Consider the following 25,401-nt stretch of genomic DNA (forward strand, 5'->3'; position numbering starts at 1 on the left):
ACTGTTATGAGTGAGCCGTTTTGAACATAATTAATTACAGGTATATCACGACTGTCAGTTTCATCAGGGGTGGGGTAGAGGTCTTTATCACTTTGGCGAGACCCACCTTAAAAAATACGTAATCTGTGAATCTGGGATTCTACAGCCAAAGATTATATATTTTGAGCAAAAAATAAGGGACACAAATCTGCAACGGAACTGCCCCTCTCCGCAACCTGCAGGAAGACAAGTCCCCTTACCGACGAAAGTAATTAATAGCTAGTGGGGGTGATGATAAGCATGTACAATGTGAATCCCCCCCCCCCTAAAAATATGTACAAAGGAAGTGACCCCCCTGCATGTCATGTACAAATTCAATGCCGACCTCCCACCCCACCCCACCCCACCATGACCCCCTTACCCTACCTCCCTACTATAATGAACAGATGTGGTCAGCCAACCGAGGTAAATGTTCTCACTGGCTATATAATTCGACGGAAGTTGAATGACAATGGACATCCTACTAACATTATGAGTGAGTGAGTGGAGTGAGTGAGTGAGTATGGATCTATGCCGCTTTAAGTAATATTCCATCAATACTACGACAGGGGACACAAGAAATGGGCTTCACAAATTGTACCCTTGAAGGAATCGACCCGGCACTTCAGCGTAATGGGCAGATGCTTTGACCACTACCCACTACCCTACCTCCCTACTAGCATAATGAACAGATGTGGTCAGTACCGAGGTAAATGTTCTCACTGGCTATATAATCGACAGGAATGAAAATTTAAATATATCCTTAGAACCCACGTAAAGACCATGTATCTTCAGCTTAATTCGTCCCCACCATCATATATATTTGGGGGCAAAGTCTTCCGATGGCGACAGGCCTAAGTTGGGATTGTATGGAGGGCATCGAGTTCTTAAATCCCCTGAGAGGGTACGTGAGTCCCAAAACATTCAAAGTCAATTTAAATCTATCCAACCTTTTTAATCGTAGAATATGTGGGTTTTTTTAATGTACAGTATGGTTAAATGTGTCTAAACTGCTAACGGCTGAAGGGATGGTGTAAATCCAGCTAGGGCCCATGCAGGAAGCAAATGTACTGTAAGTCCCCATGGTCCCTAGTATGGTGATCTACCTTCAGTTGTTGGCAATCTATAGCCTGTTTTTACATTGTCTTGTCATTTCTAGCTAACATGTTTTAGATTTCGTCACTAGTTTAATTTGGATTTCTATGATATACTAGTAGTTTTACTGATCTTCGTCAACAGGTTTTAATTTCTAATTTTATTGATATATGCTATAATCAATAATTGTTCTCGTCACGATATGGCTGAAATACTGCCGATGTGCCGATAAGTATTAACTCACTCACTCACTCACTCACTCACTCACTCCATGATGTGCATATTAACATCAAGATTCGTGCGTTTACGTTGCCGTTGAATCAGGAATAGACATCCAAGTCCTGCAAGCGTACCGACGATCAACATGCCCACGGCCATCCCCGCAAGGCTACCTGTTAAAAACAGAACGAAACAATAGTCGCCAACACATGGGAAATTTATGAGAAAACGATTACTTGGGTTTCTACCATATATGCATTTTTTTTCTACTTTCAACAGATTAATCGATCTGGACATCCGTGTTGTTTATATCTTTCTCATTTCAAAATTCAACCAGCAACAAGCGGGCAGGCGACAAATACATACAGATAAAACAGTTATAAATAAAAACCTTTTCATTAAATGAGTAGCATATTTTTATATTTAAAAATAAAATGGTCACATAGTGATAGTCTTTAAAACAATTCATAATGTAGATCGAGTCGCTTGGCTTCAGAAATATTTTCCTTTTTACATTAGATGAAAAAAGATCAAGCTGACCTGTTTTGTACGAGTGTGCACGGTACAGAGTATTTGTTATCACACCAAGGTATGACGGAGGTGAAAACCGAGGTATGAAAACTTGTTAATTATTTGAGATGGGATCAAAATTCAATGATACGAGAAAAACACACACACACACACACATACACACACACACACACAAAACCGTACATAGAGCGTACAGTGAGTTAGTGGTAACATATTTCAGGTATATTTCACCCAGCACTGAATGGGTACCCGGTGGGATAAGATTGCCAAATGACCGTTAACCTTCTCGCACCTCACGCCTCAAATGTGTTCTTTGCGCCACTGAGCATCTTTGGGGTGGATACAAATGCATTATAATATTATATTATATTTCGGTGTGTCAGCGTCTTGTGCGAAGATAACATGCAGTGTTGCAGGTCTACCACTTTGATCAAATCCACGAGCACGGACTGGCTCTCACAAACAGGGCCCCGTTTCACAAAGCTATCGTAGCGCTACGACAGTCGTACCTCCATACTTACACTAATGCTTAGTCTCTGAATATATATTATTTTGATAGTAACAAACAAGCCCATTTAAATTGAAAAGGAGCCCCAGGGAGACCAGAGATTCAGAACCTGAGGAAATCTAGACTTGCTTTATTTAGACTTTAGCATTGCAGAGAGGGCTTGGCATTAGGGACTGTGAGACAGACTTCTCCATACTGTAACATAGACTTACGACAGTCGTAGCGCTACGATAGCTTTGTGAAACGGGTCCAGGGCCCCGTTCCTCAAAGCGATCGTAGCGCTACGACAGTCGTAAGTCTATGTTAAAGTATGGGAGTTACGATCAACTTTGCGCTACGATCGCTTTGAGGAACGGGGCCCAGAGCCATAAACCGCACGAATGTGAAATTCGAGCAAGATTGTATCAGTATAATTATTGTATGGTTATACTGAAATTCATGGGTGAATGTTTAACTAAATTGTGTTTGATTGATTGACTGTTTCTTGTTTAACGCCCACTCAGCAATATTCCAGCTATATGGCAGTCTGTAAATAATCGAGTCTGGACCAGATAATCCATCTGATCGACAGCATGAGTAATTGAGTATCGATCTACGCAAATGGGATACAATGACATGTGTCAACCACGTCAGCGAGTCTGACCACCCGATCCCGTTAGACGCCTCACACGACAAGCATGGGTTACTGAAGATCAATTTTAACCCGGATCTTCACGGGTGTGTAACTTGAGATTTACGCGGCTTTTATTCTTCAGTATACACAACCTTGTGTCATCTGTAGGACGAAAGCCCGAATTCGTGCATGTCTTACTCGTGTATCTAGATTTGAAAATGACCGTTAACCAACATGGTTTTGAATACACTGCTACCATTTTGTTCTTTCCTGAAAGTCAACACTATGGAATCCTAGAAGGGTCATTTTCGCGTTGTCGTCCATTCGAAAACAAAAGAGTGTCAAAAATAACCATCTTGGATGGTGCGACAACGCGACATTTTGGTCATTTGTCGCATTTTCGCACTTTGAATACTATTTTCCATTCTATCCAAGGGCGACAATGCGCCATGGGGACAGTTTCCAAATATGTCGGCTTGTCGCATTGTCACGCCATGTAAGGTGTGTTAAAAAAGCTTCAAAATGCGGAACTTCTAATGTTCCTTCTAGGATTCCATACAACACAGAACGTAGAGTTAATAGTACAGCGTTTTAAATTAGTTGCACATCCTTAATAGCATCCGATTCAGACAAGAATCATTACATGGCGTCTGACCTCGATCCCGGGTTCATATCTGGTTTTCCTGGTCCAGGCTTTAATATTTACACGTCACAGTGCCATTGCTCACACATTGCTGACTGCGGCGTCAAACAACATGCATATGTTAGATGAATCCCCAACGAGCCTTAATGACGTTTGAGTGGACTTACGACCACGGTCTGAAACGTAACCTTCTTGCACTAAGTGACGTACGTTATCCAATTAAATCAGAATATAATAAAAATATAAATTATAAGCAAGGTCTCAGGTACCCTGACTGTATCGGTGAGTGACGTACCTCCAGTATATCCCGACGACCCCAGTGGTTGATGGTCAGGGGTTTGACCACCCGGTGGTAAAGGTCCTACAGGAAGAAACAATAACATTATTGTACATGAGTGAACAGTTTAAAACATCTCAGAACATGTGGTTATAAATAATGGACAACATGCATCTTTCTAGCATTATCAGAAAGGAAGTGAGTGAGTGAGAGTGAGTGAGTGAGTGAGTCTTTTGTCAAGTATCAGACATCACAGTCATCTAAAGCGCCGCAATTGGTTATGCAGAGTTGCGTCCCCTGGGATCGCAGGAGCCTATGATTGTGAGTTCGAATCCCGGTCGCCCCGATTTTGTCGCTAGGTTTGTCAGAAGCATATCCGTGCTCATGGGTTTCGTCAAAGTGATAAACCTCTGTGGTCTGTATCACCCGAGGCGTTCCTCTCACTCCGACATGAGTGAGTGAGTGAGTTTAGTTTTACGCAATATTCCAGCAATGTCACAGCTGGAGACAGCAGAGATGGGCTTCACACATTGTACCCATGGGGGAATCGAACCCGGGTCTTCTGTGTGACGAGTGAACGCTTTAACCACTTGGCTACATCACCGCCCCTCCAGCGACAGGAGATAATATAACGAACAAGGAGGCTTTAAAGTACATTAACTTACTCCTTCTAACAAGTACCGCAATCACAATAATCTATTCCTGTGACAGGCCGAGTCATATATTGTTTGCACAAGTCACAATGGAGTATTTGTATCATAACATAAATAAAACCCCTACCCCCAAAAAAATTCCCCAGAATTAACACCTTACATCTGTCTATCGTTGTTGTGTAGACATCGGTATATATATTCTTGCAAAATGAAAAAAAAAATGAAAAGAAAAATTAATATTGTACACATTTTTGCTCTGGGTTTTTAATTTTGGACAAATATCCCACCATATGACATCGGGGATGCTGAGAATGGCTTTCCCGCTTTATCGAACGAACTTGGGGCGGTGGGGTAGCCTAGTGGTTAAAGCGTTTCCTCGTCACGCCGAAGACCCGGGTTCGATTCCCACATGGGTACAATGTGTGAAACCCGTTACTGGTGTCCCCGGCGTGATGATTCCTGGAACATTGCTAAAAGCGGTGTAAAAAGCGGTGTAAAAACTGTAAAACTCTACTTGAAGTAGACAAATAGAAAAGTCACCTGTCCAATGGTATGTAAACTCATGTTCCCCCACCGTGATATTGCTGCAATATTGCTATAAGTGGCGAAAACTAAACTCACGTCACCTTTCCACCCATCCCATCAACTACTGTATTTCTTTTACGCCGCACTCAGCAATATTCCAGCTATATCACGGCGGTCTGTAGACAATCCAGTGATCAACAGCATGAACATCTATCTACGCAACTGGGACACGGTGACATGTGCCAAGCAAGTCAGCGCGCCTGACCACCCGATTTCACTGGGAGTCTCTTACTAAAAGCATTGGTTGCTGAAGATCAATGCTAACCCGAACATGACGGGATTGACAAAACTAATATCAGTGTTTCAAAACTATAATCGTCCACCTCATACTGGAACTAAACGAATTCTCAAAACAAAGACATCTTACGTTTATAGTACTGACAGCTAGATTTTGGTTGATGGTTAGCGACCTTGACCTTCTGCGTTGTACCAATCAAACACGCCTTGGTATTCAGGCAATATTGGAAGGAAATGCACGATGCGCCCTCGTGTCCACACATGTCCGCGCATTTCTGAAGACTGACGCCATTTAAAGGCTTAAAATTGCTATTAGCGGCTGGTGGACCTGTTTGCAAGGTGAAGTCATCGAGGAATTGTCCTGTGTGGATGGAGATAATATGTTGATAATCATAATACTATTATAATATGATAAGTCAAAAGAAAATACTCGAAATTTCGAGTTTTTAAAACTTGAAATAACGAAACAATAATTGAAATTGGGAAAAAATATTCGAAGCAACGAGAATAAACTCGAATTTTCCTGTTTGGAATGAAACTTAAAATAACGATTATTTCCATAAACTTTAAACACAGAAAATGATTAGACGCAATGTGAAAATATACTCTCCCAAAAAAGAAACGCATCATGAAAATAGCAATTTCATGTAGCAATGAATTAAAACGTGATTCATTTTACAAAAGGTTTTGCTCTGTTTATGAGTCCTATGGTGTTTATGTTTTGAAACATCACAACAAAACGCACCATCCGTAAAATACCCGTATGTAACAGCATGATTTTCAATTTCGGCGTGTAGTGTCACAGAATACACAATTCACATGCAATGCACGTGAAAGTTGGGGATCAGATAGTCTCAATGATGGGTATGAAAGGTTGATCGCTGTCTGTCGATTATTCACTGTATTTGGAATATTGTTGACGAACGCAAAATGCCACGTCTAAGTGAAGCCAACCGTCATATCGCCATTGGTTTGCTTGAAGCTGGCCAGTCTCAAATTGCAGTTGCCCGACGCATGAATGTTCACCAAAGCAACATTTCACGGCTCTGGGAGAGATATCGCCGGCAGAATGCGGTAGCAGATGCCCCTCGTAGTGGGCGACCTCGAGCGACCACTGCGGCGCAGGATCGCTACATCCGGGTACATCATCTGCGTCACCGAACAGCTACGGCAACCAGTACCGCTCGACAAATACCCGGATTGAGGAGGTTTTCTGCACAGACCGTCAGGAACAGGTTGAGAGAGGCTGGTTTACGTGCCAGAAGACCTTATTTTGGCCCTGTGCTTCGACATCGAGTTCAATGGTGCACCAACGTTCAGGCCTGGAACCTACCGAATTGGCGTAGAATCTGGTTCAGTGATTAATCACGATTTCTATTGGAACGACGCGATGGAAGAATGCGGGTGTACAGACGTCGACGTGAACGTTTCGCCGACGCTCGCGTTCCCCAGGTGGACAGATTTGGCCGGGATGTGGGGAGCGATCACCTGCCGTAGGAGAAGTGATTTGGTGATGATCCAGGGCAACCTGACAGCTCAACGGTACTGTGACGAAATCCTATGCCCACACCTCCTTCCAATCATTGATCGCCAGAGGGAGTTGTTTCAACAGGACAATACCAGGCCCCACACAGCACGTCACACTAGAGACTTCCTCCAGAACCACAACATCAATGTGCTCCCCTGGCCCTCAAGATCACCGGACTTAAACCCGATCGAACATCTGTGGGATGCCCTGGACAGACGGGTGCGACGCCGTAACCCTCAGCCCCAGACACTTCAGCAACTCGCACAGGCACTACAGGCAGAATGGGCTGCGATTGGGCAACACGAGATTCTGAGACTTATTCGTTCGATGCCGAGGCGATGCCGTGCCGTTCTGGATGCCCACGGTGGTCACACGAGGTATTGACTTCAGCGCCACCACACGTCTCCATGTGACACTCCAACTGACTTTCCTCGAGTTGGTGCCAAAGCTGCATTCCCAGCGTGCTATATTTCATTGACTCATAAAGCCTACAAGATGTTTCAAAATAAACATAAAAATACAGTTGAAATTCCTATATGCGTTTCTTTTTTGGGAGAGTATACTGAAAAATGAAAAACAGTGTTACGCCTAATCAGGTTTGCTGAGGATCAACCATTACGTGAATTGTCAGAACACACATGTCCCAGGCGATTGCATTCGTGACCAACTCGTGTTATTCCGGGACAAGCCGAAATAGCTTCTTGGAGCATTCGTGACCAACTCGTGTTATTCCGAAACAAGCCGAGGTTACGGAAAGGAGCGAATGGTGACGAATGTTTCTTGGAGATTACGGAAAGGGACGAGTGGTGACGAACGCTTCTTGGAGGTTACGGAAAAGGACGAGTGGTGACGAATGAGGCGATTGTAAAAGATAGGGACTATTTTAAAAGGATGATCTACGAGGTAATTCACAAACGAACTCATCCACTCACTATTATAATACGGACAAGTTGTATTGATCTTCAAGGTGAGTGGTACCGGTAGCAGCCTGTTGTCCATGAGGTTGCATATTTTGTTGGAGGGACAATACTGGAAGGCGGTGCAGTGGAACTCCGCCTTTTTGGTACACGCCTTGCCACAGGCCCGGACATTTGGAATCAACTCCAAAGCAGCTTTGGCGATTCCTGGCACTGTTGACACGGCCACAAGCGTATACCCACTGACCACTGTGCCTGGACATACACACACAGACGGTCAAGACAAAATCGATGATTTTGAGACAAAATGCTTCCTACGCCTCGCCTTGCAAAGATAGAAAATGGCTTCTCCAAATACCGCCTATAGTGGTATATCGAAACTGGAATGCTGAGACATTTGATATCATAGTTTGATAGTTTGTGTTACAAAAAAAGAAGGCTAAATACTTCTGTATAGTCTGTTGTTTATTGCTGCAATATTCCAGGTATATGAAAATAGCATGTAAATAATCATGTCAAGATATCATGAGCACAGATCTACGTATACGCAACTGTGATATGATTGCACGTATCAACCAAGTCAGCGAAACTGTCCCGTTAGTCGCTTCTTACGGCAAGATGGATTGTAGAAGACAAATTCTAATTCTTCATGGGTCTGAATCTGTATAATCTTTACTTCAAAGACAGAAATCAAATTATATATATATATATGTGTGTGTGTGTATATATATGTATATATATATATATATATATATGGAGGTTCCCACCTGTCGGGGATGTACTAGTACTTGGTTGAGGCGATGGCGTAACTGTTGTCGTCCCGTTCTTAGGAAAGTTGGAAGATACTGAAATGTGGGAAAGGTCAGACTACTAGAGTAAAACTGTATATACAATCAAACATCTTTGACCTGTCCAACTGACGGTTGTCTCGAGGTAAAATTGTCAGTTTTCGTTTAACGCCACACTCAGTAATTTTCCAGCTACATCACGGCGGTTTGTAAGTAATCAAGTCTGGACCAGACAAGCCAGTGATCCACAGTATGAGCATCTCAAGCGGGATACGATGACATGTGTCAACTAAGTCAACGATCCTGACCACCTGGTCCCGTTAATCGCCTCTTACGACAAGCATGGGTTGCTGAAGGCAAATTCTAACCCGAATCTTCACGGATGCTCAACGACCTTCTTAAAGTTATGATGAACTCACGTGAATATATATCACACCCGGATTGAGGCTTCACGAGATTCTCGTGCGTTGCAACAGACGTGTGGCTGATGTCACACTTATGCTTGTGAAGACAGAGAGTGACTGTCTGACACAAAGGGTCCTCAATACAGTCCTGTAGACACTCCTCTAAGACGTCGACAATCTCAGCGTGGTCAGTTTCGTCGAAAAAGGCATCCGTCTTGTACCGTTTGAAGTCTGTGTTTCTGGCTAATAACAAAAGTAAATGAGTTAGTTGGTTTTAACGCCGTACAGTATTACAACTATTTTGCGACACAGAATGTCTGAAGGTATACAGGTTCATAAATTTACCACCTTGGTGAAATCCAAGGGCATGTTGTTACTAAAATCCGAAATATAATGAAAACGAATCGTGAATCGAAGCCATGATCATAGGTTTCTCGAACGTTGCTTTGAACTGTATTTCATTCAGTTACATTACGCTTTTTTAAAGTTTTTGAATTCACGAGAAATAATAATACGTGTATTTATACCGTGCAGGATTCCATTCAAAAGTGTCTACTCAAAGCGCTACATATAATGGCGATTGGAGTGCTACAAGACATAAAACATATTCACATAAAATGGTTGAAACTTTTGAGGATATGTTTGCTAATCACTGTAGTACTTTCTGAAGAGGAATGTTTTTAAGGCACATTTGAAGTAATCAAGGGATGTTGTTAGTCTGTGTTCGAGTGGCAGCTGGTTCCACAGTGTTGGAGCTCCATAACTAAAAGAGCGGAAACCAAAGGATTTTAGTTTACATCTTGGGATGACCATTATATGTTGATCAGCTGATCGTAAGTCTCTCGATGGAACATGTTTGGTCACCAACTGATGTAGTCGGGAGCAGTTTCATGATAGCACTGGTGGGCTAGACACAGGAGTTTATACTCCACTATGGCTCTTATGGGCAGCCAGTGTAAGGCTCGAACACTGGGGAGATATGTTCTGTCTTGGACCCTTCTTTGACAATGCGAGCTGCTGAGTTTTGTACCCTTTTTGAGATGAGTGTCTGACAATCCGTAGTAGGCAGTTTTGCAATAATCCAACTTCGATAGCACTAGGGATCTAACAAGTGCATGAACAGCTGGCATTGTTAAGGAACGTCTGATGTTGCTGACATTTCTTAGCTGGAAATAGCAAGATTTGCAGATGTTGTCAATGTGTCTCTTTAAAGTAAGTTCTGAATCCAGGTGAAGCCCAAGGTCTTTAACGCTGTTGGAGAATGGTATGATGGAGTTGCATATTGGGATTTTAGTTTCTGTGACTCGAGATCGAAGTTATGAGCTACCAAGATGCAATGCTTGCAGTTGTGGCAGGGTAAACCAAAATAGTAATATAATCAAATCGAACAGGGATTTGAACCAACTATCATCAGCTTCAGCAACCCCACCACCGGATCAGACGGGTCCCATTATTAATAATTCATATTTGTTTCTTCCTTCCATATACAATAATTCTAGGTAGTAATTAAATCTTAAAAGTTTCACCAAATAAGGACCTCGTCCAAACATTTACATACCATAATCTTTTAATCAAATCGATTCAGTATAATTTAATTTGTCACATGTATTGATGAGTAAGATTGTGAGCTGCAACCATTACCTTGACTCTCCGCATGTAACGAATTTCTTTAATATGGTGTAAGTCGATACACGTCCAGAAAAACAGTTTCATACAATATTTTTTTTTAATATGATATAATCCCTACAATCCTAGTTCAATTCAAGAAATTCCCAACGGAAGTAACATGCCAGTTACTTACTTGTGGTCAGTGGCATTGTAGTTTGTGTCGTCCGCGTTTTCGGAGTTGTGACCTTAGTAACTGGAGCGGAACTTGTCACTGATGGAGGACCCGATGTCACTGAAAAATAATCGTCAGTTCATCAGTCAATAGTTAAAAGTAGAGGCTGAATAGTCTGACATATGCAAGAACTGAAGCTACTAGCCTATGTCCATTCTCGCGTGAGTTTGGTTTTACGCCGTTTTCAGCAATTTTCAAGCAACATCACGACGGGGACACTAGAAATGGGCACATTGTACCCATGTGCGGAATCGAACCCGGGCCTTCGGCGTGAAGAGTGAATGCTTTAACGACTCTACTACCCTACCGCTCCTAAACGGGTTCAGACTTAAACTTCCTCATTGTTCCATGCATGTGGGGAATCCACCCCGGGTGACGAGAAAACGCTTTTACCATTGGGCATTATCGTGTGAGTGAAGGAGTTTGGTTGGCCGCCGGGTTATATAGCATTTCAGTTATATCTTGACGTTTAGGCTGAGGAAATATATACTAGTATACAGATATATACATTCAACACTTTGGTGAAAACCACGTGCCAGAATTGGTGCTGATTTACATAGCAGTTAGAAACATAATCAGGCGACTCTGAGATTCGTGCCAACGACTACAAGTTTCCATCCAAGGGAGGCAACTCATGCCAGTAGAAGCAGGCTGGGAAAATTTTACCTTCGGGTGAGGTTCTGGGATTTTCCGTCGATGTCTCGGGATGACTGGATGGGGTATTCGACGCTGCAGTTGGTGTCGTCTCTTCGGATGTTGATGCTGCAGCTGGTGTCGTCGCTTCAGGTGTTGACGCTGCAGCTGGTGACGACGCATCGGTGGAAGACGTTGCAGTTCCCGAGGACCCAGATACATTGTCTGAAGCAGGAATCTGATTAATTCACTACATTGAACCGGATGGGTTGTCCTACCTTGTTACTGCTCTCAATCTATATAGCGAATGTTTGTGAGTGAGATAATTCAGCTTAACCCTGTTTTGAATATTATCCAGAACAGTATCATCAAGCGTCAGTTTAAAACAGGAAACAAACCCAAGACGTTGACCACGTTAGTCAAACCGAAGACCATCAAGTTATTGACATCATCAGCAAACGTTGACGTGTCAACCATGTCAGCGAGTTGTTTGGTCGGCATTTTGGTGAGTCAGAAATTAATCATACAACTTGGATGACAACTTCTTGTTTCGGGACCGTTCATGACTTATGGTTAGGGGGTGATGATGATATTTTTTATGGAGAAGCATAAAATTTATGTACAAAGTAAAGGACCCCCTGCATGTCATTTACAAAATCAATGAGTACTACTATCCTGACAGGTACCCAGCCGATGACTACAAAAACTGCATGTTCGCAGTGTGAGAAATAACCACTGGCCCGCTACTCCGTGTCTAGTAAAAATCCAGTCGGGCCAGTAAATCTCCACTATCACTTGCCCGACTGGCTAGTGAATTTTCATGGGGTAATTGTTTATATATATCACGCTCGCCGACTTGTTAAGTTATAATACACTTTTAAATCATGCAAGATTTTGGCCTGATAAATGATGGTATTTTACCGTTTGTAATCTTTTGCTTAGTTTCTTCATTCAAATTTTGGGCAAGCGAATTATTTTGTGGGCTTAAAACTTTCAGGCATAGCTGACTGGCAAGCAAATATGGAAACTATTTCGCACACTGCATGTTCGATGCCTACGTTTAGATTGATCACACGCGTCTACCAAGGATAATCAGCTGAAAATTCCCAAACAATAGAATTATCACAAACTATATTACAAGGATATTATTCCCATAAAGTTTGCGTCGGAAACAAATGAACCCGAAACAATTGAACATGACACAGTGATTGAGTTTAGTTTTACGCCGCTTTTAGCAACATTCCAGCAATATCTACGGCTACGGAAATGAGCTTCACACATTGTACCCATGTGGAAATCGAACCCGGGCTTTCGGCGTGACGAGCGAACGCTTTAACCACTAAGTTACTCCACCGTCCCCACGTTGTGTATATCAAATTTTAACCTGCTGGATTAACTGTCTCTGGTTCCTCTAAAAACGCCTGGGACTTAACATTACGAGGCAATTGTGTCTTTGTTTGTTTGTGTGTAAATGGATAGTTTGGGAACGTTCTCTTGGTTTTCATCTGTAGGCCCGTCGCAGACTTATCAAGCCAACACCCACCTTGACAGCTCTGTCTCCATATATCGTCCTCTACAACCTCTCTAGCCAACAGCCCGAGACCCTGTCAATGAAGAAGGGTTTCGCATATTATCTCATGCTATGAAAGAAAACTTTGTCTTTTGGTTTGCGATAAACACAATGTCGTCCAGGTAGATCGTGTTAGATGGGTTGCACAGTACATGATCATAATATGCAGGTACATGCAGGTAACACCTACCTGGTCACGGTGTGCAGGTACATACAGGTAACACCTGCCTGGTCATGGTATACAGGTACATACAGGTAATACAGGTAACACCTGGTCAAAGTGTACAGGTACAGGTATACAGGTAACACCTACCTGGTCATGGTGTGCAGGTACATACAGGTAACACCTACCTGGTCAGGGTATACAGGTAACACCTACCTGGTCAGGGTATACAGGTACATACAGGTAACACCTACCTGGTCAGGGTATACAGGTACATACAGGTAACACCTACCTGGTCCAGGGTATACAGGTACATACAGGTAACACCTACCTGGCCAGAGTGTGTAGGTACATATACAGGTAACACCTACCTGGTCAGGGTATACAGGTACATACAGGTAACACCTACCTGGCCAGAGTGTGTAGGTACATATACAGGTAACACCTACCTGGTCAGGGTATACAGGTACATACAGGTATACCTACCTGGTCACATACAGGTAACACGTACCTGGTCAGGGTATACAGGTACATACAGGTAACACCTACCTGGTCAGAGTGTGTAGGTACATATACAGGTAACACCTACCTGGTCAGGGTATACAGGTACATACAGGTAACACCTACCTGGCCAGGGTATACAGGTACATACAGGTAACACCTACCTGGTGTGCAGGTATACACAGTTAGCACCTACCTGGTCAGGGTATACAGGTACACACAGGTAACACCTACCTGGTCAGGATATCCAGGTACAGACAGATGGAGAGTAAGACTGTCATTCGACACTAAAGTGTTGAAGGCAGACCATGCAGCTTGAAGATCGTGATCAGGAAGTCCCTTTGGACGCTGGACAACAGCTGTAGTTAAAATAGTCAAAGAGACAGCGATAGTTCCAATAGGTCCATAGTGCCCCTGTAGTCTAGAGGATTGAGCCGCTGCCCCAGGAGAGCACGGACGGGTTCGAGCCTCGGCCGAGTCACACAAATCAGTTGAATATGTACTTGATGGTATGTACCCTGTCTGGCGCTTGGCATTAGGGAATATAACAAAACTGTGCCTCGGGTTCAGTATTATTTGTCTGGGTAGGCAATCCATGTTGAACCAGTGGGCTAACACCATAAAACCAGCATTCGTCCATATTTGTACACCTCTCTCTGGTCTGGTTTGGTTTGTTGTTTAACGCCGCACTCAGCAATATTCCAGCCACATGGCAGCGGTCTGTAAATAATCGAGTCTGCACCAGACAATCCATTTATCAACAGCATGAGCATCGATCTACGCAATTGGGATACGATGACATGTGTCAAGTAAATCAGCGAGTCTGACCACCCGATTCCGTTAGTCGCCTCATACGAGAAGCAAGGGTTACTGAAGATCAATTCTAACCCGAATCTTCATGGTTCACCTCTCTCTGGAACATAACTTTCACTCACCTGAATATCTGTCACATAGACCTCCCAGGTCTGGGTTAACCGAGTACTGCTGCACGACGTGTGAGAGGTAGCAGATGCTCCCACAGACAACGAAGGTGACACAGTAGGTTTCGACGTCGCAAAACGCAGCGCATTCCTCGACCGACGTGACGTCGTGTTCAGCGTCAATAACCTCCATCGTCTGGTCCGGTATCACATAATACCGGGCTGCAAAACACATGACAGAACATGTCAGGACACGGTTAAACATTACACATTATCCATATCAAAAAAAATAAATCACAACCATCGATGCAAACATCGCATGAAAATCATGACAGGAGTCAACACGAACACTTCTGGTTTTCTCGGAACCATCGCTGACATCAACAGGGTCATCGCATCAAGTCAATGACCTAGGACAATTCACTGTATAGGGTTGTGTCCCTTGTTCGTGTCAGGATCAGCTTTTCGTTGTTTCAAATTCAAATTTATATTGATTTGTTGGTTGATGCCTGCCAGTACCATACAAGTTCACGTGACTAGTTTCACGGAATATATATAATGTCCTTGACCTGCGCATTGGAGGTTAATGTCTATCTGTAATAAATTATGTTAAGGTGGCACTGGTGGCACAATTGTCTATGGCGACCTGTGCAAAGTTGTGTCCCTTGGTAAATCCAGGAACCTATGATCACGAGTTCGAATCTAAATTCCCCCCGATTATGCTTCTTGGTGTGTCGGCACCGTGCTCGTGGTTGGTACCAAAGTGGTAAACATAAAAGGCTGGCGTCACTTCCGGTATTCCTCTCACATCATGGTGACGTACTGTAGTACTTTCGAAGCCGCTTCAAACCAAAAATACATTCACTCAGTGATTACTTTAAGGTTTTGAACACAGGGGTTTGTAACGCAGACAACTGTCATCAAGGTATATACTGCCACTGACAGGGTCTTGGTACACTATAAAAAGAACCCTGACAGTGTATATCTTGATGGCGTTACAAGCCCCTGTGGCTTTGAACAGAAGCAAATCTTTACGAATACAATCCTAACCAAATGGAATAATGCTCTTGACATTTTCACGACACTATATTTCTTGCCGAACATGACCTCACGAATATGACCTCCATTACATCATTGTTACAATTATATATCAACGGCTCTTGATCCTGAGGTGATAAAAACCTGGAAGATACTGGACCGTGTTAACAATATAATGACGTCTCATGTTTGTTCTAAGCTACAAACCCAGCAGAGGAGGCCGGTCCAGCAGTTTCCCTGAAACGTAGACGTTGTCGTCGTCGGTGTGCACGTGGAGATGTTGCAGTCGGGTCGGCTCCAGTTGAAGCCCCACTGAGAGCTCCTTCAGAGCCTCGTTTTGGATCTGGACGTCATACGGAAGTAGATCCGGGGCCTCAGAAACTTCAAAACAGGAAGTGATCAAACTCGTTTCTCGTACCCCGACATATTTCTAATAGTTTCTTTTTCTTTTCGTCTATTATGTTTTATTGACATTGAAAGGTCAACTGGATTAGGCAAATGTCGCCCAACACAGCAATTCTTCAGATATATCTGTTTAAATATGAAAACGTTGAAGTAAACAGAATTCATGTGTGTGTGTGTGTGTGTGTGTGTGTGTGTGTGTGTGTGTGTGTGTGTGTGTGTGTGTGTGTGTGTGTTGCTTAACACAGCACTCAGCAATATTACAGCTATATGACGTCAGTCTGGACCAGACAATCCAGTGATCAACAATGTGAACATCGATCTACTCAGTTGGAATATGGTGACATAAATCGTGTTCAATGTTCATAAAAAGTGCGACACTGTCATGAAAATAGTAACATTATTTATTAATAAAATTAGAAGAATCTATATCTGTGATGAATGGTGTGTACTAGCTACTTGGGGAGAGACTGTAAAGTACGATATAATAAAATTGGAAGAATCTATATCTGTGATGAATGGTGTGTACTAGATACTTGGGGGGAGATTGTAAAGTACGATATATATATATATATATAAGAATATATATCTATGATATATATATGTACTAGATACATATTGGGGAGATTCGTAAAGTACGATATATATATATATATATATATATATATATATATATATATATATCGTACTTTACAATCTCTCCCCATACTTGGGGAGAGATTGTAAAGATTGTAAAGTACGATATATGTATACAATCTTTCGGTTGACAAGTTCTATATTCGCACACTTTTGAACCTGATTATTCTATGTAATAATGAACTATCACAATGTATTGCCAGGAAGGGAAGGGTCATTCAACTCATAAAATATTTCTAAGTAAAACGAAATACGTGTACATTAAACTACGGAAACATGGCCTGACTGTTGTTAGCTACAACGGCCTCAAAAGACATTCATTTACACTGCAGGGGTGGTGGGGTAGCCTAATGGTCAAAGCGTCGGCTCGTCGCGCTGACGACCCGGGTTCGAATCCCCACATGGGCGCAATGTGTGAAGCCCATTTATGGTGTTCCCCGCCGTGATATTGCTGGAATAATGCTAAAGGCGGCGTAAAACCCAGCTCACTCACTCACTCCTTTAAATGCACTTGAGAGGACCCATTGTCTCTCACCCGTAGAGGCGGCAAGGTATCCCAGTGGCTAAAGCGTCCGTTCGTTATGCGGAATACCTGGGTTCGATTCCCCACATGGATACAATGTGAGAGCCCATGTTTGGTGTCCCCCCTCGTGATATTGCTGGAATATTGGTAAAACCGGCGTAAAATTAACTCACTCACCTGGAAATCTGACGCTGAATCCAATCTGCTGTGCGTCAGTGAAACATGGCGTCAGGTCAAATGTTTTCACGGGGTCGGGATGACCGAAGTCGAAGTCATAGAAGTTCATTATGGTGTGTAGTTGAGTCTGGGAGAAAATGATGATGACGTTAACTGATATGTGACGTTGCATATGACGTCAGTTTACTCCTGATGAATATGACATTTATTATTTATATTCTATAATTGTGACTCATACCTTCTAGTGCAGTGATGTGTATCATGTATTATCATGTAAGCTCTCTGACGTATATGAGGTGGTCGAATGGTTAAAGCGTTCGCTTGTCAAGTCGAATATATTGGTTCGATTCTCCACATTGGTAAAGCCCATTCCTTGTGTTCCGTGGCATGAATGGATAGAATAACATACACTCACTCATCCACTGATGAGTAGGGTAGCCTAATGGTATAAGGCGTTCGCTCGTCACGCTAAAGTCCCGGGTTCGATTCTCACGTGAGTACAATGTGTGAAGCCCATTTTTGGTGTTCCCCGCCGTGATATTGCTGTAATATTGCTAAAAGCAGCGTAAAACCTTACTCACTCACTCACTCACTCAGTAAGATCAGACCTGGTTTATGTAGGTGATTATCTGTACAATGACGTGCGAGTAGACTCCCTTGTCGCCGGGAACACCCGTGTCAGCGCTTTCGTTGGAACTCTGAAACAAACAAGCCTACAGCTCAACCACAACAGAATCACCGTGTAAATACAGTAGAGCTAATTAACAGAGTTGTAATGACGACAACACAAAAAATATATTGTTTCTCGTTCCCGCTCGGATTACTTTCATTCCGCTTTGTGTTTTTATATGAATCGACAAAAGGCGTAATGGGGTGACTTAGGACTGGGGGAGTGGTAGTGAGGGATCTCTTTTGGAAAAGAGAAATGTCACAGTGAAACAATAATTTGTCCTCAGGATTCACTAAATCTGGTTAGGGGCGGTAGTATAACACAGTGGGTAAAGCGTTCGCTCGTCACGCCGAATGCTTGGGTTCCATTCCCAACAAGGGTACAATGTGTGTAACACCGTGACATTGCTGGAATATTGCTGGAATAGTGCTGGAATATTGCTGGAATATTTCTAAAAGCTGTGTAAACCCAACTCACTCACTCACTAAACGTGATCTCAGGAAAACATGAAACACATCTGTATTGCGCAGATTAAAAGGATCATTCGATTATCATGTCAGCATATTTAACGGTCCTGAGTCAATACACTGTGACATTTCTATGGAAAACAATCTAGGCCAAAATCCATAATGCGATTCGTAAATTCTCGCTAAATATGTTTACTTTTCAAAAGACATTTGAAAACTTCATTAAAAATAAATTATTAACTAGGTATCTCACAAATTTCCCCCCAACCCACACACCACCCCCCCACACCTTTTGCCATGCATTAAACAGTCAAGAAACGTTATAAGAAACTTGAAAACATTGTGTGTGGCCGGTTGCCATAGATTGTCACAACGCAGGCGAAGCTTTGAGTATCGATACACCGTGTGGGAAAATGAGTGATTTTTGTACTTTCACATATGTTGGTTGGTTTGTTACTTAACGCGGCACTCAGCAATATTCCAGTTATATGTCGCCGGCCTGCATATAATTTATTCTGGACCAGACAATCCAGTGATCAACATCATGAGCATCGATCTATGCAAATGGGATACGAGGACAAGTGTCAACCAAGTCAGCGAGTGTGACAACCCGGTCCCCTTAGTCACCTCTTACGGCAAGCATGAGTAGTAGTAGTAGTAGTAGTAGTAGTTGTAGTAGTAGTAGTAGTAGTAGTTGTAGTAGTAGTAGTAGTAGTAGTAGTAGTAGTAGTAGTAGTAGTAGTAGTAGTAGTAGTAGTAGTAGTGGTGGTGGTGGTAGTAGTAGTAGTAGTAGTAGTAGTAGTAGTAGTAGTAGCAGCAGTAGTAGTAGTAGTAGCAGTAGCAGTAGTAGTAGTAGTAGTAGTAGTAGTAGTGGTAGTAGTAGTAGTAGTAGTAGTAGTAGTAGTAGTAGTAGTAGTAGTAGTGGTGGTGCAGTGGTAGTAGTAGTAGTAGTAGTAGTAGTAGTAGTAGTGGTGGTGGTGGTGGTAGTAGTAGTAGTAGTAGTAGTAGTAGTAGTAGTAGTAGTAGTAGTAGTGGTGGTGGTGGTGGTGGTTGTAGTAGTAGTAGTAGTAGTGGTTGTAGTAGTAGGTAGTAGTAGTGGTAGTAGTAGTAGTAGTAGTGGTGGTGGTGGTGGTGGTGGTGGTGGTGGTGGTGGTAGTAGTAGTAGTAGTAGTAGTAGTAGTAGTAGTAGTAGTAGTAGTAGTAGTAGTAGTAGTAGTAGTAGTAGTAGTAGTAGTAGTAGTGGTAGTAGGAACCAAGTTAGCGAGCCTATCCCTGATCCGGTTAGTCGCCTCTTACGACAAGCATGGGTTGATGAAGACCAATTCTAAACTTCACTTATCTTCACTTATGTGGAGTTTACCATTTCCTACCGGTATCAAATAAAATTAAAATTAAATCAATTTTATAATTGAAGAAAACACGGTATTGCCGTCTTCATATCTATCCAGTTGAGTATTAGCACCTAGTATAGAAAATTAAGTTTTAAGTTATGTTTGCATATTCGTTTATTTTGTTGTGAAGATATTTGGATATGTTGTTGTGTTATTATTTATGTTCTAGCTATAGGCCGTCGGTTGGTTTAGAAATCCCAGTGATTGATATCATTTGTTTGTTTGTTTGTGTGGTGACATTCCATTTGAATGATCACGGTCTGGATATAATCTGGACCCCACAAACCAGAGGGCGATATTATGAGCCACATGTCACAACGTCGTGACGTGACGACACGCAGTCACCTCTATTTACCCTGGTTCAAGTTGTTGCATCTTAGCAGATATTTCACCACAAGGTCATGTGAATGCTCATGTCATGCTTTCACACTTCGTGCATACCTACCCGGGAGAAATAGGCTTCGACTGTAACGTTGTCGGCCGCGGTGTTGGTGTAGAAGACTGCACTCTTGCCCGTCACCGTGGCAACAAACAGGTCGCAATTCAATCCACGTACAGTCCGCTTGAATATGTGATACAAATATAAGTTGCTATGAATGCATCCAGTCGTCCATGAAATGAAATTGTAATGGCACATTAAATACTCTTAAGTACTTTTATTCTTTGCAAATTTCTATTGTTTATCGCTAAAGTACATTTCATGTCAAGATGTAATATGTGATGAACTAAACTTAATAACAGTTCTTTCAATTTCCAAATGCCTAAGAAACAAACTCGTTTTACGCTCTTTTGTCCCGTCACGCATTGCGTTTTTGCAGTGAACAGAAATTGTTATTGCTGTAAAAATATCCTAATTGCCCTTTCTCAAAATATTCCGTTTGAGTAAATGACTGTCCCCCATTTACTATGCACTCAATTCATTTTAAAACTGTGCATGTCTTAACATAAATATAGATAAAGCACACATGTAGCTTGTTTAGATAAATTAGCCTTTGTTCTTCCCAAAATTACATGCCCCTCAAAAACACAAAACTCTGTTCAACATAAGCACAATTATCTGATGCACATGGACATAATTATCTGTTCCACGTACATGTTATTACCTATAGCACTAACTGTCCCACATTAACACAAAATTACTTGTCCTACATGAATATACACGTCAGTCCCACATCAATCCAATTTTCTGTCAGCACAAAATATTACCTGCGCCACATAAAACAATAATCTGTTCCATATAAACGTATAAAAATATGTCCACCGTGAAAACAAGCAGCTGTCCCAAATAGACATAATTACCTGCCCCATATAAACATATTATCTGTTCCCCTTAAATGCAACACAAATTGACTGTCAAACATAAACTAGAATCACCTGTTCCACATACAATTAGTAATCTGTTCCACATGAACACCTGTTCCACATACAATTAGTAATCTGTTCCACATGAACATGTTTACCTGTCCCACGTACAAAATACCTGTCCCATATAGATAAAATTACATGCCGAACATAAACAAAATTACCTGTTGCACATGAACACAATTATCTGTCCCACATAAAAATACTAATCTGTTCCGCATGAACCCAATGTCATACATAACTATACTTACATGTCCCACGTACATAATAGCTGTACCATATTGATATAATTACCTGCCAAGTATAAACAAAATTACCTGTCCTACATAAACAAAGTTGGCTTGGAGTCGGAGGAACTCAAGTGGATCGAGAAGTTCCAGGAACCAGTGGTTGTCCTTTCCCACTCTCTTGCTATCCACTACAGTGTCTGGGAGTGACGTCATGCTGCAGTTGCCGTACTCCTTGTCAATGGTGTAGCGGGTACCTGTGATTGTATATTCATACCCATGTATATTTCTGATGCTGGATTTTGTCACAGTTATTAAATCCTTTACTCTTTTATCAGTATGAAGCGACGAGTGCAGAGTTGTCTCCCTTGAGTTGAGAGTCCTAGAAACCAATGATCGTAGTTAGAATTCAAACTTCGATCAGATATGTTTTATGGCACCAGTCCAGGCCCCTCGCGTTCACTATAGCTAAATGTGGTTTATCATAACTATGAGCTTTACATCTTTAAGGAATCTGACACGCCCTGTTGTAACTAATAGGCACTGCCAACATCAACCTCCTTATCAGTATAATGAGCAGGTTTTTGTCACAGACAGTTTAGCTTGACATGTGTTAATTATGTCTACGCAATGAAATGAAACTCAGATACCACAGTCAAATAACCTTGGATTTTTTATAACCTTTTACAGAAAAGTCACATTTAAATATACAATGGATAATTCTCCCATTGCTTGCAAACGTTTTTCAAAGGGAGACGTTATATATTCATAAGGAATCATGAAATGCACAAGTCCATCGACAGAAAATAATCTGTCTTGATTTTCTACTGAAACAATATTTTCGCAAAAAGACAACGGAACTAAGTTCATGTGACGTGCTGTATGTCTTGAAAACTTCCAATAGAAAATATTTATTTGCCATAAGTTCTTTGTTTGCTCAAAGTTCGGAGTACGATTTCCAGGAATAATCCTTTTGAAATTCTATTTTGAAGGATGGAAAGGTGGTGGCATACTTGAAATGGGAACTACGCGCACGTTGATGACGTCAGTTCAGAAGATTCTTTCTTCCAAATCTAAGTACAAAATGTTATGTTGAGAACAGATGACGTGCCAACACTTACCCCTATTAAAGTCGTCTATGTGGATAGCGGGTCGTCCCTGGTCGGGGTAGTCCATCCGTATCACTTTGTACTCCTTGTCGTACCACGCCTAGACAGAAAAGTCATTGTACATGTAGTCACAGCCCCTCGTGTCTTTGCAAGGATTAAAGATTTTAAAATATTTATATATATAAACTTGAGATGACCCCCGACTCGAAATGCTTCACAGTACAATACATTGTGACAAGGCCGGATGTACTGTACTGTGAAGCATTCTGAGTCGGGGGTCATCTCAAAAGCAATATTTTACTAATCTTTAATCCTCGCAAAGACACGAGGGGCTGTGCATGTAGGGGCATTGGTTACCTGTATCTGATAACTCAACTGTCCAAAGACAGCTAGTTATTACGACACTAAAAGGGGTGAACGTTGTGGATGCCAATTTCCGTAATATGAGGAACACGACGTTTCGGAATATATTCTTACTCCTTCATCTGGTGAATGAACTCGGAGTGAGTGAGTTTATTTTTACGCCGCACTCTGCAATATTTCAGCTATATGGCGGCGGTCTGTAAATAATCGAGTCTGGACCAACCAATCCAGTGATCAACAGCATGAGCATTGATCTACGCAACTGGGATACGATGACATGTGTCAACTGAATGAACTAGGAAGCCGATAGCTATACATGTACATGTGATAAATAACAGTGATGAGATAACAGTGGTGGGTACTCAAGTTAATTAATTGTCGCTGACTGTAATGACAATAAGCAAATAGAAGCCAGGGGTTCATCCAAGTGTAAAAGTCGAGATAGGTAATCAAGTCTTTGCCCATTACCTACCATTGCTTGATTACCTATCAGACAAATTACGCCTGGATGAAGAATATAATCCAAGGCGTCGTGTAGCGAACCTTTTATATGCATCACTTCTAAATGCCATTCAAAGACATCAGTCACCTTGAAGGATACAGATCAGGGAATCCACTCGAGTGATGCCATACATTCACATTTATTTTGTGTAACATCAAAGTGAACGTGGTATTTAATCATTATACAGAGTCAACATAATCAACACTTCAAACTTTAAAACATAATCAGCAAGCACACGGTTGTCAGGTTTGTTGTTGATAAGTTAAATGTTTTTTGAATGTTGTTGAATTATTTTATGCAACGATTTCCCATCCAGCAGACAAACAGAATGCATTTTCATAAAATAACTGTTAATATTTCTAGAAGGTCCACATACACACTTCTATCGGTTTATCAGAAATAACTAAGTACAATCGAAGGAAGATTCAGACAAACTCGACAGGGTATCTTGTGAGTTTTTCACCTTCTGAAGTCTTAAAATCCTCCATACCTACAAATCGTCTTGACAGTGAGTAGGTGAGTTACTGTTAGCACTTGTTTCACAGTATTCTACAACACGACACATCCAATACATGATTTCACATACAATTGCAGAGATACACCCTCCACATTTGCGTCTCTCTTGCTTGCCGGGATCCTAATATTAATATGAAGCCAGAATCAAACTCATATCCACCCTTAAATCATTTAAGACATGCCTCATCCTCCCATTTCAACTTTTATCGCCATCGTATAACTGATTATATGCCCAAAGCGGACCCAGTTGAACTCTACACTACCTCAACGTTGACCTTGACAAACATAATGACTTTTCGAAGACATTGTTCTAGAAAAGCGAGCGCAGCGCTACGAGTGTCGTAAATCTATGTTAAAGTATGACAGTTACGATCATCTTATCGCTAAGAAGGCTTTATGGAACAGACCCTGGGATGTTGTAAAACCTCATTGTCAGGTTTGAAGTAGAAATATATAGTTGAAGTATTTCCTCAGCAAAATTCATTCACATGTATATGTTTAATATTTGTGATGACAAATATGTATAGGTATTTTGAAGAGTATGTCTCACCTGTTTGTTGACTGTGTGAGCATCCGGTACGTTAGTGTCCTCCAACCGGAAGTAAAACTGATTGGCTATCTTCGGTATCAGTTTGAGGCTCTTCCGGTGTGGGCACACAACATTTTGCGGTGTCTGTATTTGGAAACAGACGTGAATACCAGAGAGTAACCACTCTTCAGTTTGGCGTAAATGACACAATAACAGTGACAATTAAATGAAAGGACCACTCTACATCAATGATGACACCAGGTGTTCGACAAAAGTAATAATAATAATAATAAATACATCTTACGCTCAAGCATAAACAATACAGTATGTTAAGTCTTTTAAGAAGAAGTTCACGAAGTATTGATGTAAATGCAAAAGATAGGTTTTCTATCAAAAGTGACGGAATGAAAAACGTTTTACCTCAAAAACAGTAAGACCAGGCTCTATCCCCGGTCGGAAGTCGTAATAATCGTAAATATGATGAAAGTTCATCTGACCGGAAGCTGTGCGCATAATTCCTGTGACATCCGCCCGAACTGGAACTTGTGGATATGTCATTGAAGTTGTCCAGTTGAGAGCTGCTCGCACGGTTAAAATGAAATACATCCACAAGTGCCAGTTTCTAAACTGAGAGGCTAACGCAGTACGACGAGTTTGTCTTTTATGCAATTATAATCTGTTTAAAGTGATTTCATTATATCTTTTTAACCATCACCCGTACCTGCAACTGTTTATGAAAATATATCTGCAGCTGTATCTGGTTCAATGAGGAATTAAACTGACAGCCAGATGCCCTAATATGTTTGAGATGCAAATGTCTATCAAGTCAAGTCATATATTTGTAAA

The 25,401-nt window shown here is 41.7% G+C and overlaps 1 protein-coding gene across 4 annotated transcripts in view; it reads right to left on the bottom strand.

The window, feature by feature from the left end:
* Positions 1-1,196: 1,196 nt before the first annotated feature.
* Positions 1,197-25,401, bottom strand: part of LOC124253734 — a 31,171-nt gene continuing 6,966 nt past the window's right edge. Inside the window, exons 6-25 of one of the 4 annotated variants that reach the window (XM_046687557.1) lie at positions 24,976-25,133; positions 24,577-24,699; positions 22,658-22,745; positions 21,627-21,793; positions 20,393-20,509; positions 18,028-18,117; positions 17,420-17,546; positions 15,889-16,062; positions 14,659-14,865; positions 13,958-14,082; positions 13,033-13,093; positions 11,664-11,714; positions 11,523-11,630; positions 10,818-10,916; positions 9,032-9,259; positions 8,592-8,669; positions 7,840-8,079; positions 5,510-5,740; positions 3,923-3,988; positions 1,197-1,505 (exon numbers count right to left, since the gene is read on the bottom strand). In XM_046687557.1, coding sequence (XP_046543513.1) covers positions 1,378-1,505; positions 3,923-3,988; positions 5,510-5,740; positions 7,840-8,079; positions 8,592-8,669; positions 9,032-9,259; positions 10,818-10,916; positions 11,523-11,630; positions 11,664-11,714; positions 13,033-13,093; positions 13,958-14,082; positions 14,659-14,865; positions 15,889-16,062; positions 17,420-17,546; positions 18,028-18,117; positions 20,393-20,509; positions 21,627-21,793; positions 22,658-22,745; positions 24,577-24,699; positions 24,976-25,133 — 2,666 coding nt within the window. In that variant the 3' untranslated portion in view covers positions 1,197-1,377. Of the gene's footprint in view, positions 1,506-3,922; positions 3,989-5,509; positions 5,741-7,839; positions 8,080-8,591; positions 8,670-9,031; positions 9,260-10,817; positions 10,917-11,522; positions 11,715-13,032; positions 13,094-13,957; positions 14,083-14,658; positions 14,866-15,888; positions 16,063-17,419; positions 17,547-18,027; positions 18,118-20,392; positions 20,510-21,626; positions 21,794-22,657; positions 22,746-24,576; positions 24,700-24,975; positions 25,134-25,401 lie in introns of all 4 variants that reach the window. The other 3 variants (XM_046687558.1, XM_046687556.1, XM_046687559.1) reach the window with 3 other exon arrangements.

Source organism: Haliotis rubra, unplaced genomic scaffold, assembly GCF_003918875.1.
Source record: "Haliotis rubra isolate DU_JTF1 unplaced genomic scaffold, ASM391887v1 Scf55, whole genome shotgun sequence".
NCBI lineage: Eukaryota > Metazoa > Mollusca > Gastropoda > Lepetellida > Haliotidae > Haliotis > Haliotis rubra.